At 44.2% G+C, this 18,146-nt stretch overlaps 1 protein-coding gene and 1 long non-coding RNA gene across 9 annotated transcripts in view; one reads left to right on the plus strand and one right to left on the minus strand.

Moving 5' to 3' along the window:
- Positions 1–18,146, plus strand: part of LARP4B (La ribonucleoprotein 4B) — a 91,202-nt gene that overhangs the window by 33,542 nt on the left and 39,514 nt on the right. For 2 of the 8 annotated variants that reach the window (XM_061436548.1, XM_061436549.1), the window contains exon 4: positions 17,834–17,972. In XM_061436548.1, coding sequence (XP_061292532.1) covers positions 17,834–17,972 — 139 coding nt within the window. Of the gene's footprint in view, position 1; positions 13,734–14,329; positions 14,619–17,833; positions 17,973–18,146 lie in introns of those variants that run through there. The other 6 variants (XM_061436547.1, XM_061436546.1, XR_009740347.1 and 3 more) reach the window with 6 other exon arrangements.
- LOC133259285 (uncharacterized) lies at positions 13,739–17,838 on the minus strand. The gene is made up of 2 exons (XR_009740348.1): positions 16,415–17,838; positions 13,739–14,336 (listed from the first exon to the last, which is right to left on the minus strand). It is a non-coding gene; the product is annotated as an uncharacterized LOC133259285 (long non-coding RNA).

Here is an 18,146-nt window from a genome sequence, read left to right on the forward strand (position 1 = left end):
CAGTTCAGAGATTAATCATAGCTAAAGCTCACAGACAATGCATTATAGTAAATATTAATTGTAAAGAAATTAGAAAATGTGAATGTTCCCCAAAAAGAGAGTGGGGGAGGACCCGCTTGGGAACAGTATATGTCAGTACTGTGTATTCTCTTCTGGTGTGTGCGTGTAGCTCTGCAGACAGCTGAGTGCCACGTGTATTAATTTCATCTCTTCATCACAGTGTTGTTAATGGTTCACTCATCATCTAGTTGTGTGTGATTAGCTTTACATTTCAACAGCCTGTATTCCTTAAAGCACAGATGTCATATTTTTACTGAGAACATTGGTTTCACTGTTTGCGTTTTCATATATCAGATGCATTTGGAGTCAGGCACGTTTAGGTTGGCAGTGTTCTAAGTGAATTTTAAAATTAAGTCTTTTTTAAAGTAAATGTAAATTTTTAAAAGTAATATTACAAAATTTATAGCGGCCTCATCTACACCCCAACTTATAAGCAGCTCATATAGAAGTTAAAGGCGGGGATTGCATTGTTGATATATTTTTAATAAGGCAGAATTTTAAAAAATGAAGGGTGTCCTCCAAACTACTGAATTTTATCATTATTATGTATGTAGGTTTTTTGCATACTGTATCTCACACTGATTTTAAGTGAATTTTATAATATTTTAAGTCATTTGAAAGTCAAATGTAAGAGTTAACATTATACAGAAATCACTGACAGATTTAAAAAACTGTTTTAGATCAAATCTCCCACGTCCTCTTGGTTGATTCATGTGTTAGGGCATAAAACTAGATACTTGGATTCTATGGGTGGGTTTTGGTTTGGGGTTCGCTTGTTTTTTAAATTATGTTGTGGAAAACAATTGCGATAAGACCTGCCTAGAAAAGAAGTATAACACTTGAGCCAGCATTCAATATTCATTTCTGTAGAGAAATGATTTGCAACTAGTGCTGCCTGCACATGATTTTTTTGTCATTGTAAAGAGTTTATGTCTTACGGTCGAGTATTACATGGCTGGTTCTTGGTCCAGCTTTGCTACGCAATACCCTGGTGTCACAGAACACATCTCTGACATCTGGTATTGTAAAGTATGTGTATTCTGCTCGCCAGTTTTTCAGAGTATTTGCACACTTTAGGTTTTCATAGGATCACTGAATACTAGAACTAGAAGGGATCATCATTAAGAGACCATCTGGGCTCACAACATGTGTGTTCTTTAAAACTTTATAACAGATTTGCCTTCTGTAGAAAGTGGAACTCTTATTAAAGAGTACATACATTTTTATGTAGTTTTAAACAGTATGTTTATACATATTTTACCTCATGCTTTCCCCCCGTAGCAGACTTCATCTGTATATACCCTTGTACTTGCGCTGTGGTATTTTATGTTGATTTGCCATCATTTCTTTAGCTGTTCAGTTTTTGGTTACATTAAACGTGTTTTCTTTTTTTCCTGCTATCATAAATGACATTGCTTTGAACGTTTTTCTAACTGGCATTATAATGGCACACCTGTGTGTGGACAGCTGAGTTGGTGTGGTGGCTCTGAGTACTGACCCTTCATAGTCTGCAGTTGTGCAACTGCAAAGTGTCTGTGCTTAGTGGTCTGATTTGGGAACCAGTCTTTTTTAAGGTTTAGTCTTTCCCCTAGTGTTGCATGCAGTGTAAATAGGAGGAGAATGGCCTTAGGAACACCCAAATAAATGTCTGAATAATTCACAAGCAAGTTTGCATTTTTGCCGTGGTGCTGGCACTTGTTATACAGCTCCCTGCTAATCTCCTTCCCTAAATAATACCCTTATTGAGTTGTAACTGTTTGCAAGTCTAGCCAATCAGTGAGTGTAAAAAGTGATCTTAACTGGAGGAAACTGAGAGCAGAGAGGCTTTAGCAGTTTCCCTAAGATTGCTCATCTGTCCAGGATTTGAACCTGGGCAGCCTGGGCAGCTTCAGAGCTGACTCAAGAAGAGATATATCCTCTTTGGCATGTTTTATTTCCTTTAGAAAGAGAAACAAGTAGAAAGTAATACCAGAAGCAAAACCTAGCTCTTGTCAGCATTAGGGAACAGTTTTGCATTGTCTCTGAGTGGTTGAAATTAATTTGGGATAGAGATAGAGGATTTTAGGTGGGGAATAACATGACATAAAAAGATTACTTTCACTTCATTGTATTAGTAGAATATATTGTAGTGAGCCAAGAATCAGTTCAGTTCAGTCTCTCAGTTGTGTCCGACTCTTAATGATCTCGTGGACTGCAGCACACCAGGTTTCCCTGTCTGTCACCAACTCCTGGAGCTTGCTCAAACTCTTTTTCTTGTCCATCGAGTCAGTGATGCCATCCAACCATCCCATCCTCTGTTGTCCCCTTCTCCTGCCTTCAGTCTTTCCCAGCATCAGGCTCTTTTCCAGTGAGTCAGTTTTTCACATCAGGTGGCCAAAGTTTTGGAGTTTCAGCTTCAGCATCAGTCCTTCCAATGAATATTCAGGACTGATTTCCTTTAGGATCTCCTTGCAGTCCAAGGGACTCTCAAGAGTCTCCTCCAACACCACAGTTCAAAAGCATCAATTCTTTGGCGCTCAGCTTTCTTCACAGTCCAACTTTCGTATCCATACATGACCACTGGAAAAACCATAGCCTTGACTAGATGGACACAAAGTAATGTCTCTGCTTTTTAATATGCTATCTAGATTGGTCATAACTTTCCTTCCAAGGAGTAACTGTCTTTTAATTTCATGGCTGAAGTCACCATCTGCAGTGATTTTGGAGCCCCCAAAAATAAAGTCTGACACTGTTTCCACTGTTTCCCCATCTATTTGCCATGAAGTGATGGGACCAAATGCCGTGATGTTAGTTTTCTGAATGTTGAGCTTTAAGCCAACTTTTTCACTCTCCTCTTTCACTTTAATCAAGAGCCTTTTTAGTTCTTCACTTTCTGCCATAAGGGTGGTGTCATCTGCATATCTGAAGTGATTGATATTTCTCCCAGAAATCGTGATTTCAGCTTGTGCATCATCCAGCCCAGCGTTTCTCATGATGTACTCTGCATATAAGTTAAATAAGCAGGGTGACAGTATACAGCTTTGACGTACTCCTTTCCCTATTTGGAACCAGCCTGTTGTTCCATGTCCAGTTCTAACTCGCTTCTTGACCTGCATAGAGACGTCTTAGGAGGCAGGTAAGGTGGTCTGGTATTCCTGTCTCTTTCAGAATCTTCCACAGTTTGTTATGATCCACATAGTCAAAGGCTTTGGTGTAGTCAATAAAGCAGATGTAGATTTTTTCTGGAACTCTCTTGCTTTTTCTATGATCCAGTGGATGTTGGCAATTTGATCTCTAGTTCCTCTGTCTCTTCTAAATCCAGCTTGAACATCTGGAAATTCATGGTTCACATAGTGTTGAAGCCTGGCTTGGAGAATTTTGAGTATTACTTTGCTAGTATGTGAGATGAGTGCAGTTGTGCTATAGTTTGAACATTCTTTGGCATTGCCTTTCTTTGGGATTGGAATGAAAACTGACCTTTTCCAGTCCTGTGGCCACTGCTGAGTTTTCTAAATTTGCTGCCATACTGAGTGCAGCACTTTCACAGCATCATCTTTCAGGATTTGAAATAGCTCAACTGGAATTCCATCACCTCCACTAGCTTTGTTCATAGTGATACTTCCTAAGGCCCACTTGACTCTGCATTCCAGGATGTCTGGCTCTAGGTGGGTGATCACCCCATTGTGATTATCTGGGTCATGAAGATCTTTTTTGAATAGTTCTTCTGTGTATTCTTGCCACCAAGAATAGAAGCAAAGAAACCAAGTTAAAGAACTGGTAAGTAAGGTGAGAAATGATGGTGGCTTAGACTTGAAATGAATGGATTTTGGATTTCCTGGAAATCCATAAATGGCACCAATTTATGGGTTGGATGTAGGGATTGGGGTGAGGGAAAAATCGATCAGGGATAGTTGAGTAATTTAGTGGATGATGGTTCTATTTTGAGATGAAAAAAACTGGAGGAGTAAAGCTTTGTGGAGAGAAAATCCACCTGTTAAAAATTTAAGTGAGCAGTGAAGTGGGTCACTAGTGCCAGTTGGTCCTAATTAGGGAGGTTAGGGCCTGAGACTTAAATTTGTAATCCACAAATAGGTTTTTTTTATTGTATTCCCTGTGGCTGAGCTGGTAAAGAATCTGCCTGCAATGCAGGAGACCCCAGTTCAATTCCTGGGTTGGGAAGATCCCCTGGAGGAGGGAAAGACTACCTGCTGCAGTATTCTGGCCTGGAGAATTCCATGGACTGTATTATATTAGTCCATGGGGTCACAAAGAGTCAGACACGACTGAGCGACTTTGACTTAATAACTTCACCTAATGATATAGAAAAGAATTTTATTGTTTATATGGATTAGGTAACTGAGTTACCAAAAATAAAAAATTCAATTAAAAAGTAACCGAGTTGCCCTTTAGAATAAAATCAACTCTCATACTTTTTTTCCTTCTATAATTTTTTGGCCGTCTTAAAAGTTTTTTGTCCTTCAGAGGTGATGGTGGCTTTGTAGGATGACTGAGAATGTCTTTTTCTTTTCAGTTGTTTGGAAGAGTTTGAGAAGCATAGGTGTCAGCTCTTCCTTGTATGTTAGGTGGAGTTCCCCAGAGAAGTCATCCAGGCCTGGACTCTTGTTTGCATGGAGTTTATTGTTATTTTTAAATTGCAGATTGTATTTCACATCTAGTGATCTGTCTGTTCAAATTATCTAATTCTTCACTTAGTTTCAGCAGGCTATGTATTTCTAGAAATGTGTCCACCTTCTAAGTTGGCTGTTTTGTTGACGTATAACTAACTGTTCATAATATCTTCTTTAACAGTATTTTGTATTTCCATGGTATTGGTTGTTACTTTTCCTCTTTCATTTCTTATTTTGTTTAGTTGTATTTCTTTTTTCTTCTTGGTCAGCCTGGTCAGAGGTTTGTTACTTTTGTTTATCCTTTCAAAAAACTAGTTCTTGGTTTTATGATCTTTTTCTTAATTTTCTGTGTCCTCTCTGATCTTTATTATTTCTTCCTACCTTCCGGCTTTCGGTTCTGTTTATTGTTCCTTTTCTAATTCTTTAGGTGATAGATTAGGTTGTTTATTTGAGATTTTTTTCTTCTTTTTTTGTGGAAGTCTTGTATCACTATGAACTTCCCTCTTAGAACTGCTTTTGCTGCATCTCATAGTTTTTGTATGGTTGTGTCTTCATTGTCATTTGTTTAGAAGTAATTCTAAAATTTCGTCTTTGATTTCATTGTTGACCCAGTGGTCTCCTAGTAGCATGTTGTTTAGTCTGTGCAGTTGTTTTTTTCTCTTTTCTCTTTCTGTGGTTGATGTTCTACTTTTATGCTCTTGTGGTCAGGAAAGATGCTTGAAATAATTTCTGTTCTATTCGGTTTCTTGAGGCTTGTTTTGTGCCCTAGAGAGTGTTCTGTGCACTCTTAAATTAAAAGAACGTGTGTTCTGGTTTTTTTGGATGTAACATCCTGGAAATATCAATTAAATCTAATTGTTCTGTTTTGTCATTCAAGATCTTTGTTGCCTTCTTATTTTCTGTCTGAAAGATCTATCCATTTATGTCAGTGGAATGTTAAAAGTCTACTGTTACTATATTCCCATCCATTTTTTACATTTATGTCTGTAGTGTTTGTTTTATGTATTAAGTGCTCCTGTATTGGGTGCATGTATGTTAACAAATACTATGTCTGCCTCTTGTGTTGATGCTTTTATATGTGTCCTACTCTGTCATTCTTTGTGGTTTTTGTTTTAAAGTCTGTTTTGTCTGATATGACTATTGCCAACTCCACTTTCTTGTCATTTCCCTGAGCATGAAATGTCTTTTTCTATCTCATTTCCAGTTTGTATGTGTCTTTTGCCCTAAAGTGCTCTCCTATAGATAGCATACTGTAGGTTCTTGTTGTATTATCCAGTCTGACACTGTCTTTTGATTGGAACATTTAGTCCATTGGCATTTAAAGTAATTATTGATTAGTATGTATTTATTGCCATCTTAAACCTTGTTTTGCAGTTAATTTTTTATTTTTTCTTTGTTTCTTTTTGTTTTTCCTTTTGTGGTTAATGGTTTTCTTTCATTATTATTCTTGAGTCTTTTTTTGTTTTTTTTTGTTTTTGTGAATCCATTGTATTTTTTTGATGTGTGGTTACCCTGGTTTTCCAGTATTTAACCCATAACTGTATCTACTTGCTTTATACTGATTGTCATATAAGCTCAAACACATTCTAAAAGATGTACATTTTCTTACTCCCCTTCCCCACATTTTTCATAACCTTTTACGTGAGAACTTTTTAAAGATTGTCATTGATTTAAAATTGTCTTTTTAATAGCATCAGTTCAGTTCAGTTGCTCAGTCGTGTCCGACTCTTTGCGACCCCATGAATCGCAGCATGCCAGGCCTCCCTGTCCATCACCAACTCCCGGAGTTCACTCAGACTCACGTCCATCAAGTCAGTGATGCCATCCAGCCATCTCATCCTCTGTCGTGCCCTTCTCCTCCTGCCCCCAATCCCTCCCAGCATCAGAGTCTTTTCCAATGAGTCAACTCTTCACATGAGGCGGCCAAAGTACTGGAGTTTCAGCTTTAGCATCATTCCTTCCAAAGAAATCCCAGGGCTGATCTCCTTCAGAATGGACTGGTTGGATCTCCTTGCAGTCCAAGGGACTCTCAAGAGTCTTCTCCAACACCACAATTCAAAAGCATCAATTCTTTGGCACTCAGCCTTCTTCACAGTCCAAGTCTCACAACCATACATGACCACAGGGAAAACCATAGCCTTGAGTAGACGGACCTTTGTTGGCAAAGTAATGTCTCTGCTTTTGAATATGCTATCTAGGTTGGTCATAACTTTCCTTCCAAGGAGTAAGCGTCTTTTAATTTCATGGCTGCAGTCACCATCTGCAGTGATTTTGGAGCCCCAAAAATTAAAGTCCGACACCACAGTTCAAAAGCATCAATTCTTCGGCGCTCGGCTTTCTTCACAGTCCAACTCTCACATCTATACATGACCACTGGAAAAACCATAGCCTTGACTAGACGGACCTTTGCATAGAACTACTGAAAAATTCTTATTGTATGTAATTCTTATAGAAATAAAACTTGATTGCCTAAACCTATATAATGCAAATTGGTGACTTTCATTTTTAGTCTGGCAGGTGGTATTTCGCCAAAATGAAAGCTCCTTCACCAAGTGCTCATGGTGTTACGAAGAATTTCTTTGAGTTTTCTGCAGCTTGAACTGCTGAGTGCCAAGTGAACAACTTCCTGCTGCTTTTATTGATTTACTTCTGTGTACACCTTGGTGTCACCTAGCCTTCCTTGGGCATGAATGAAATGATGTACTAGATTCAATTCTTTTCTCAGTAGGTTAGGTCTTCCCTGGTAGCTCAGCTGGTAAAGAATCCGCCTGCAGTGTAGGAGACCCCAGTTTGATTCCTGGATTGGGAAGATCCCCTGGAGAAGGGAACAGCCACTATTCTTGCATGGACAGAGGAGCCTGGCAGGCTACAGTCCATGGAGTTGCAGATCGGATACCACTGAGAGACTTTTACTAGGTCAGTTAAGTGTTGTTGCCTAGCAACAGTGCACTCTTAAACCTATGTTTGTGTTTGCATCTTTGAGAGAGCCTGCAGATCCCCCAGTTTGAGAGAGTCAGTGGTGCATTTACTGCTAGGATGCTTTCCCAGACGCTTGAACAGTGGGCGGCATGTGGGCATAAGAGAGTTGTTCTGCACAGTTGAGAGGGGTGGCCTTACAAAGCAAGATGAGATTTGGAAATCAGGGGGAGGAGAGTGTAGAACAGTCAGATTGAATTGCTATCATCATGTTTAAGCAGAATTCCTAAATTTTTTTTTTTAATCAAAAACTATCAGTGTTTTATAAAATGTTAAAAGTCCACCAGCCATAACTTGTAGGTTAACATAGAAAAATCTCTCTCACAAAAGAATTAACAGAATGATTTTGTTTTCAAAATGTCGTATTTGAATCATAGTCAGCAAAAGAATGCAGAGTTCCAAAGAATAACAGGGAGAGATAAGAAAGCCTTTCTCAGCGATCAATGCAAAGAAATAGAGGAAAACAACAGAATGGGAAAGACTAGAGATCTCTTCAAGAAAATTAGAGATACTAAGGGAACATTTCATGGAGAGATGGGCTTGATGAAGGACAGAAATGGTATGAACTTAAAAAAAGCAGAAGATATTGAGAAGAGGTGTCAAGAATACACAGAAGAACTGTACAAAAAAGACTTCATGACCCAGATAATCATGATGGTGTGATCACTCACCTAGAGCCAGACATCCTGGAATTCGAAGTCAAGTGGGCCTTAAGAAGCATCACTACGAACAAAGCTAGTGGAGGTGATGGAATTTCAGTGGAGCTATTTCAAATCCTGAAAGATGATGCTGTGAAAGTGCTGTACTCAATATGCCAGCGAATTGGGAAAACGCAGCAGTGGCCACAGGACTGGAAAAGGTCAGTTTTCATTCTAATCCCAAAGAAAGGCAATGCCAAAGAATGCTCAAACTACCGCACAATTGCACTCATCTCACACGCTAGTGAAGTAATGCTCAAAATTCTCCAAGCTGGGCTTTAGCAATATGTGAACCATGAACTTGCAGATGTTCAAGCTGGATTTAGAAGAGGCAGAAGAACCAGAGATCAAATTGCTAACATCCTCTGGATCATCAAAAAAGCGAAAGAGTTCCAGAAAAACATCTATTTCTGCCTTATTGACTATGCCAAAGCCTTTGACTGTGGATCACAATAAACTGTGAAAGATTCTGAAAGACATGGGCATACCAGACCACCTGACCTGCCTCTTGAGAAACCTGTATGCAGGTCAGGAATCAACAGTTAGAACTGGACATGGTTCCAAATCCTATTTGGAGTACGTCAAGGCTGTATATTGTCACCCTGCTTATTTAACTTATATGCAGAGTACATCATGAGAAACGCTGGGCTGGATGAAGCACAAGCTGGAATCAAGATTGCTGGGAGAAATATCAATCACCTCAGATATGCAGATGACACCACCCTTATGGCAGAAAGTGAAGAGGAACTAAAAAGCTTCTTGATGAAAGTGAAAGAGGAGAGTGAAAAAGTTGGCTTAAACCTCAGCTTTCAGAAAACTAAGATCATGGCTTCTGGTCCCATCACTTCATGGGAATGGTGGGGAAACAGTGGAAACAATGTCAGGCTTTATTTTGGGGGCTCCAAAATCACTGCAGATGGTGATTGCGGCCATGAAATTAAAAGGCGCTTACTCCTTGTAAGGAAAGCTATGAACAACCTAGATAGCATATTCAAAAGCAGAGACATTACTTTGCGTCCATCTAGTCAAGGCTATGATTTTTCCAGTGGTCATGTATGGATATGAAAGTTGGACTGTGAAGAAAGCTGAGCGCCAAAGAATTGATGCTTTTGAACTGTGGTGTTGGAGGAGACTCTTGAGAGTCCCTTGGACTGCAAGGAGATCCAACCAGTCCATTCTAAAGGAAATCAGTCCTGGGTGTTCAGTGGAAGGACTGATGCTAAAGCTGAAACTCCAATACTTTGGCCACTCATGCGAAGAGTTGACTCATCTGAAAAGACTCTGATGCTGGGAGGGATTGGGGGCAGGAGGAGAAGGGGACGACAGAAGATGAGATGGCTGGATGGCAGCACCAACTCGATGGACATGAGTTTGAGTGAACTCCTGGAGTTGGTGATGGACAGGAAGGCCTGGCGTGCTGCAATTCATGGGGTTGCAAAGAGTCGTACACGACTGAGTGACTGAACTGAACTGAAGAAAAAGAATCTCTTGTTCAGAGAACAAAGCTTACGGATGTTGAAGTAAGTTCAGATCCATTGTGGTGCTCATGTTCCTGTGCCATGGGATGCACGATAACTGCACTCCTCATGCTCAAAGAAGGGCTTCATTTGGGAGCTTTTGGGGGGTCCCTGGACTGGGCTGCAGGTGTCGATTTTCTTTCTTTGTTTCTCTTGCTCTTTCTGGTTTTTTTTACCAAAACTTTTGAACATCTGCAGAAATACAGTAATAAAACAAACCTCAGTGTGCCAATTTTGACGTGAACAGTTCCCGCCCTTGTAGTTTGCTTTTTCTTTTTCCTCCCGTCTGCACACATGGTGTTTGAAAGTGTTATGTCTGTATGTATTTACTTCTTTATTTTCAGGCCAGGTGTGTTTTAACGCAAATCCCAGACAGCATATGCTATTCACAGGGAACCCTTCAATATACATCTCTTACTGGACACCATTCCAGTTTTGTGCCTAGCATGATCATTACTGAATATTGACAACTATAAGAACCTAAGAATTTTAAAGAACACATTTTTACTGTTGTTTCCCTTTGGGGAGAAGATATATGTTAACTCCTTTGGTTGCCACCATTCCGTGAAATGCAATTCAGAGAATGCTGAAATGGTATAAAAAGCCAAACTCTGTAGTGACTGCTTCTGGCTGGGATAATAATGTTAGTTAGTTTTCTATTGGATTTATGAGACTAAGAAAAATACCAGAAAGATCTCCTGTGTTATGTGTGTGTTTGGACTCTGGCTGCTGTTTGGACTGTCGGGCATGAGGAGATTGCCACTGGGCAGGTCTGCTGTGATTTGGATTTGGGACTTGAGTGGCAGAGACATGTGACTGCTGTGCGAGTGTTATTTTTGGGATCTGGGTGTCGGCTTCTCGTCAGAAACCATAGAAAGTTAGTGGGAGATGCACTTGTGGAGGTTCAGAAAGCAACAGGCATTGTTATGTGAGTTTTTGAACTTTTGAACATGGGTTGTTGCTTCCGCAAAGAATTAAGTAGTGACAATGACAATGAAAAAATTGGCCTGTTGCAGAAATCAGTGGAGGAGAAGGAACCGGAGAGCAAGATAAGTAAAACTTTATCTTCATTATTCAGTGCCTTTGGAGATGAGGCGCTTCCTGGTGGTGGACGCAGGGCCAGCGTGTGGGCTGGGGTTTTGGCAAGGCTGGAACGCAGACAGGGCCCAGCGCCTGGGTGGCTGCTGGACTCCTCTCCCACGTCCGGGCTCTTTACTGGATCTGGACACATAGGTGAGGCTGACGGGAACCCTGACGTCACCACCATGGGGCACGGTGGTGAAGGTGCCCGGGGCCCTCCGTGTGGGGGCCTCCCCGATGGTGAGGGGCCCTGCTGTCCAGCCCCGGCGCCCCCTGACCAGGGCCTTGGCCACCACCCTCGCTGCCACTGCCCAGCCACCTGGGAAAGCTCCAAGGTGGGGAACAAGGTGCTGGTCACTGTTCATATTGGTAGTGCTGCTGATTCCTCAGATCTGAGTGGTGAAGAGAGGGCAGGGGGAGGTCTTGTTTGTGGTGACTGCAAACGGTATAGGAATTCCCGAGAGAGCAGGTTTTACAGTATTTGTGCTGTTGATCCTGACGGCCCAGAAGATGGAGGTGAGCTGTGTGCTCATGCGTGTGAAACAGCTACAGCTCCCCAGAGCCGTCCAGCTGTCACCTCCGAGGGGGCCCACAGAGGGGCCCAGCTGCCAGACAGTGCTGGCCGTGGGCCTGGGGTGTTGGAGGCCCCTGGGGCAAAGTTGCCCCTGCGGGTCAGGCCACTCCCAAGGGAGAGAGAGTGGGCTCTTGGTGAGAAAGCTCAACCTTGCTCTGCCCTGGTGAGTGACAGTGACCCACCCTGTGCCACAGACGTTGGTGCCTTGCTGGCACAGACCTTCGCCAGCTTCCCTGAAGCTGACACAGAAAGGAGTGCATTCCGTAATGTGGGCACACTCCCCACCTTAAACATCCACACAGACGCTGCCTGCCTAGTGAGTGCATGCACCATCCCTGAAGGGAGATCGCGTGGCAGTTCACAGCCTGCGGGTCTGGTGACTGATTCACAGAGTACTGTAATCAGTGGCGCTTCACTTGTTGAGAGAGGTGGTGATTGTGGGACTGTAACAGCTCATGCAGATCAGAGTTTAAACTCGGGAAGGGAAGGAGCGAGTAACTCTGCAAAACCACTGAAAGGCAGTGATTGTTCCAGTTTAGATGTTAGCAGATCAAACTGCAGAATCCTTTCCGTATGTCGTGATAGAATCAGTTTAAGTTCAGTAAGATGTATTACTTCAGGGACCTTTAGATTTCTGCCTACTCATGCAAATTTCCAAGAGCCAGCCCCTCACAGAGGCGATGGCCCGAGGCCCTTGGTACTTGCGGAGCAGCGCCTGGGCGACCGCAGTGTAGAAAGTGGACGTGGCCCGCATGCAGACAAGGCCGGCTTGTCTTTGCTGTCTCGGGATCATCCATCTTACCAGGATGAGGGTGACACTAGTGTTTTGGAAGATGGGGCTTGTGGTAAGAGGGCTTCTGAGTGGAGAGCTGCTGCCCAGGTGGACCTGAGTATGAACACCGGGGCCAGCAAGGCCTGGGCCCAGAGCCGCAACGTGGTATGTGCAGTGCGGGCCGCAGCCGGCCCAGGGATGTCCCGAGACTCGCAGGGAGCACCTCCACACAGCAAGTCCCTCCTCTGCTCCAGGTGGCCTGCAAGTGACCTCATTTCCTCTGCAGGTGTTTTCACCTGCGCCAAAGAGGAGAGTGAAACAAAGAGTGAGTCGTGTGTGAAGAGCTCAGGGAAGGACCCTCACAGACCAGAGAGTTCTGAGCAGGAACCCCCGAAAGCCAGGACAGCTGCCACAGAGAGGGTCCAGATAGACCCCCGAACAGCCTTTGACTGGGAAGCACATGCACAGAAACGCACAGCAGTGCCCAGTCAGAGTGTGCTTGCTTGTGTCAGTTCTGGTGAAGCAAAGAATCCTGACTTTGAGACAGCTCACACAGGAAGGAACGATACCTACCGAGTGAATGACGGCAGTCATGAGGATCTCAGCCTTGCACCACCTGTAAGCAAGAGTTCGGCCCCAGGCGTGCAGGACTTGGAAGGTGTGCGGGTGAGCCCTGTGCACAGCGGTGGCAGCCCTCTGCCAAAGCAGGTTCTCTCCCAGTCAGCCGGAGACGCTCCTGAGGCCTCTGGTGGGCGAGCGTCAGGGCTGAAAGAACCAGAGCGGACGGGTGGAGAAGAGGAGGAGGCACTGCGTCTGCAGGAAGGCTGTGGCGGGCCCGGCACTGCCAGCCACGCAGGCCTGTGTGGGACAGGTGCATGCGCATGCCCTTTCAGCCAGAGCGGTACCAGGCCCATGGCACAGGGACCTGCCTTACAAGGGGACATGGGCTTGGTGGTCTCTGAAAGAGTGGAGTTAGGGGTTTTACGTGCAGGGTGCTCCTGCGTGACTGGTGTTTACCCTGCCCAAGTGGACGGGCCGCAGGGAATTCCTGTTGTCCCAGGTGACAGCAGGGAGGTGGCCGTCCCAGATTGTGAGTACCCTGCCCTGTCGCTTATGTCTGAAGAGCTGTCTGAGGGGGATTTGCGGAGCCCCCCAGGGCATCAGCATCCCCAGTTTCTGAGTGCACTTTCCTGCTACCCGATGGCGGAGCTGGCAAGTCAGGTGTTTTCTGAGGGGCCAGCAGATGGTTGCAGATCTGAAGCGGGCTGTCCATGGACCGATACAGTCACGAAAGATACGTTAGAAGATGAGCAAATCTTTAGTGAGGACCTGCACTGTAAGCCCCAGGACCTGGAGATGTCTTTGTTTTGGATGGAAAAGCCTCCTTTTCAGCTACCAGTGGCAGAAGATACTATCATTTGGGGATGGCAAGAGACAGGTGCACACTTAGTAAGTATGCTGTATCAGTTTTTATTGCTGTGATGTGCTAATCTTTCATTTTGCTTTTTAACTTGGAATTAACAAAGATTTATTCTAAACAATTGTTAGTTGTTTCAATGTTGTTATAAAACGAAGTTAGTATAGCATCAGTTTAATCATTTCCAAACTGCAGAGTGTCAATTCGGTTTCCTCTTAGTATATTGAAGCTAGGATCACTAGTGCCTGTGGTACAGGTCATCAGGCGTGGCTGTCCGTGGAGGCTGCCCTGCCCTGTTTTCATCCATCCTGTCCTCGCCACTGGCTCCTTGTGGAGTGGAACAAACATTTGGCCCATTGGATGTTTAAAATCACGCAGAAGGTTACACTTGGAGAACACAGAGGAGTTGAAATCTGCTTTCTACTGCTTTTGCTTGGCAGTCGTCCAGGGAGGTACGCTTGATGCTTTTAACTGGCTCCAGGATGTCGGTTCCCTCTTCTCATCAGAAGCACCTGCAGGGCTTTGAGACCCTCACCGCCCAGGCCCCACTGGTTTGGGAGAACCAAACCAGCATGTGATCCTGCACCAAGCAGGTTGTTTGAGCATCTTCCTAGAATTTCTGTAATAAATGCAAACTTTCAAGAAACAAGAAGTTAGTCTTGTTCTTGATGCAGTCCTTTGGGCACGTATATTTGTAGTAGCAAAATAGCATTCATTCAATCTGTTTATTTTTAGTGGTTTTTGTTGTATTAGGCAAGAGAAATAGTAATAGTGAACAGATAGTTGTGGCTCAAATATTATGCCTATTATTTGGAAACAAGCAAGTAGAAATTAAATTCTGTAATTTATCCACTAACCTCCTTTCTTTCTATTTCATGCTCAGATTTGGGAGTTTTTCCCGAAACAGTTACGTTCAGGTTAGTCAGTTTTATTCCTACAGTAGTTCTGGAGGCGAGCACCACTTAACCACTTCCCTCAGTGGACGTGGCTGACAGCTCTCCCCAGCTGTCCACACCTGCCTCTCAGGTGGAGCACACATGGCTCCTGCTCTTGCACGGGAGGGTGAGGTGCGTGTGCGCTGCTCTGAGTTAGCTGTCAGCTGCGCCATGTGCCTGACAGTGTGCTCACCTGACACGCTACACTTACTGGTACTGCTTTTTGTTCGAAACTCCAGTCCTAAGTGCCTGTGCAGACATCTCATTATAGCTGCTATTATGCTGTTTTACAGGTAACAAGCCAGAGTTATAGATGTCATGATTGTGAAGTCTTTGAATTGCTCTGAATTGCTAAACTTAGTGCCAATCCAGGACTAGTCCAGGCTCACTTAAACTTTAGAAAATGGGCACTTCTTTCCCTTCCATATCTCACCTGTCTTACATTCTCCATCTGCCTCCCCCTCCTCTGATACTCGGTGTTCTGGTTCCTACTCACTGACTTGTCAGTGGGATGGTTTTATTTCCTGGCCAAAGTGTGTGAGTTGGTAGGTTATTTATTTCTGTTAATGGAGCATAGCACTGAGGGGTAGTGTTTCTTTGAGTGTCAAAGTTTGGGGATACTGCACTCTTCAAAGAGTAACACGGGTCATTTGTGTAGAATGGCTTCAGAATGTGGCCATTAAGGTCAGCTCACTGCTAGTTCTACCAACTATTGCTTGGCCATGACTTTTCAGGGGAAAAATAAGACTTAGGAAGCCACACAGATGAAACTTGAATTGTTGATAATCAGTTGGAGGTCCCTGTGACTGCAGGAAAATAGCTGCATTTTGAAGAAATGTATTTGTTTAGTACAAGTTGTTTCTCATGTGAGTTACAAGAAGTTAATGAGCTCTTGATAAATGTTTTGTTTTCTTGATATTAGAACACAGTTTTCTAATTAGGATCATTTTTGTGGGTGAGTTACTTAACCTTCCTCTGCCTTGGTTTCCTTACTTGTGTCATGGGGCTGTCATGACTCAGGTGTGTGCGTGGGGTGTGCCTGGCACCCAGCTGGCTGTCACATCTCCGTTCTTGTATCCCTGTCATACCTCAGAATATCCCTTGAATCCTGACTGGCTGCTGGAGATTGTGTGAAGCCCCTGATGCCTGATTGCCTACTGTAGAAGTAGTCACTTGTGCACGGATAGTGTTCCGGTCAGCTGTGGCATAAAGCCTTGCACAAGTTGTCAAATAGTAGAAAGTAGAATTTTATGTTATTACATCACGAAACATTGGTTCCTCCCACATGTTTCTCAGGCAGCTCCCTGCTGGGCTCAGGACTGCAGGTGTTAGTGTGCCCAGAGTGTGTGTGCCTTAGAGTGTGCCCAGAGTGGACGCCGGGAGCCTATGGGGAGGACAGGACATGCCTTATGGGCGAGCGGAGCGGGAGGAGCCCGAGGCCTGCGTGGCTTTCAGGATGCTGTTTGTGGGCAGTGTGTTTCCAGGACTCTGTGTGTGTTAGCTGTAAAATGTGTGTTGGTGATGCAGTATAGCCAACTGCAGGTGGTGCTAAAAACGAGGAAGACCTCATGCAAAGTGCAGGTTGGAGTTAGGAATTTAGAAAATGTATAGTGTGTCCATGAGGTCAGGGGTCTGTTCCGTGGGTGGAAAACTTGACGTGTGTCACGTGGGAGAACGAGACTGGGTGTAACCAGAAGAGGTGGGTTATGAGAGTATTAGTATAGGAAGGAATAAAGGCCTCAATTTGAAGAAAAAGAGAACAGAGAGAAAAGGTGTACCTGCTGAGGAGGGCAGTGGTGCCCATGAGGTGTGGAGGTTGTCTGTACTGTGCTTGGTGCAGTCCTTGTTCCCGGACCACCTCGTGCTGTGCCTGGCGCTCACTGAGGATGTCAGAAGTGTGTGTTGAAGACACAGGTGGACGTGCAGGAGCAGAGTCCAGCAATGAGCTGGACGTTTAGATGTCACATAAGAAGGGAGCTTGAAGACTCAGTGCTTCTTGAGGGAAACATTTTTGAAGGAGAAGGCGTACCCTGTTCTTTGCCCTGTCTGGTACTTAAAATTTAGAAGGACTCCAGATCAGCCCTCACATAGGTGCCTGGTTCTGGGCGTGATGTTTATTGTCCATGCCTCGAGGTATGGGCAGAGGATACTCTATAACTTTATCCATATCAGCCTCTACCTCAGTTTCACAAATCGTTTTTTCACTGCAAGTGTCAGTCATCCCAGCTAGAGTGAATTTATGATGTTTTTTCTTTTTTTTTTTAAGGTTGTTGACCCACATGTTTTGTTTCCTACTCGGCTCATCATGGTGCACTGGCCTTAGAGATGATCTTTCTGGGTGGCACCAGGAGGCTGCTCCCAGCGTGGAGCTGCTGCCTGGGCTCCTGGGACCCGGCCTTTTCCCCTCTTGCAGCCCTGGCCCTGCTTGGTGGGGTTGTGACGTGCAGTGCCTGGAGAATGCAGGTCGTGGCCAGGCTTGCTTAGGAATTGGGGTGGCTGCCCCAGGACATCAGCTTCTTTTAGATTTGGGGGACTCTTCAGGATTTGTAAGCAGGAGAGAGAAAATTCAAGGGTGGTGGTGGGTTTAGTGAGGTGTGCCAGGAAAGACCCTAGCAGTCCCCAAGGGACGCAAAGGTGTGAGCCAGCCGAGCAGACGTCTGGGAGTGTTCTGACAGATGAGCCCAGGGAGTCGAGGGCCAGTGTTTTTGGAACAGCCTGGGGGTCACGTGACTGGAAATGGGCACAGTCACAGGGTGTCCGCATCTGGTGCCTCTCCACCATGACTCTTTCATTTTCTATGGCCTTTAACCTTTAGCAGTGTTCAAGCTTTATTTTAGAGTTTCATCCATCGGTTCTCAGATTTGCAAATCTTTGAATTGTGTTGGGTAGTCTGGACCAGAGAAATAACTGAGTCACCAGTTAAAAAAGTTGATCAGATACCCCATGAAGGCAGGACTTTGATTCCCATTTCTTGAGTGCCTTTCACTTGGTAAGAAATTAACATCTGGTGAGTGGAGTTCTGAGTGCATCAACTTGGATCACTTTTGCATCTGATTTCTCCCTAAAAGTATGTGTAAATAGGTTCAGCCTTTTTCACATAAATTCTCTAGCATGGATATGTTTTAACTCTGAATTAGTAAGTAAAATTGCAGTGATTGGAATTTGGATGCAAATAAACACATCATATTTTTTCTTAGGTACCAACAGCCAAAGTTTCAGAGCTAAACCCTAATGCAAAAGTATGGGGCACTCCACTGTTACAGCTGGAAGCGCGTGGAGCTGCAGATGGCGGTGTGAGCACCGTCTGGGAGGCGCCACCTGGCCGTGGCCACCTCGGTGAGTGGGCGGGGCTGGGCCTCTGCTCTGGGCTGCAGCCTTGTTTCCTTTGAGTTCACTTTTGGGAAAGTGTTTAAGATCTGTGTCATGGTTGGTGACAGTATTTATGAACCCTGAGGTCTCTCACAGTCAAGTTGAAAAGGTCAGTAACTGCAGGTGTAAGTCTTTGTTTTA

The sequence above is a fragment of the Bos javanicus genome, chromosome 13, assembly GCF_032452875.1.
Source record: "Bos javanicus breed banteng chromosome 13, ARS-OSU_banteng_1.0, whole genome shotgun sequence".
In the NCBI taxonomy this organism is placed as follows: Eukaryota; Metazoa; Chordata; class Mammalia; order Artiodactyla; family Bovidae; genus Bos; species Bos javanicus.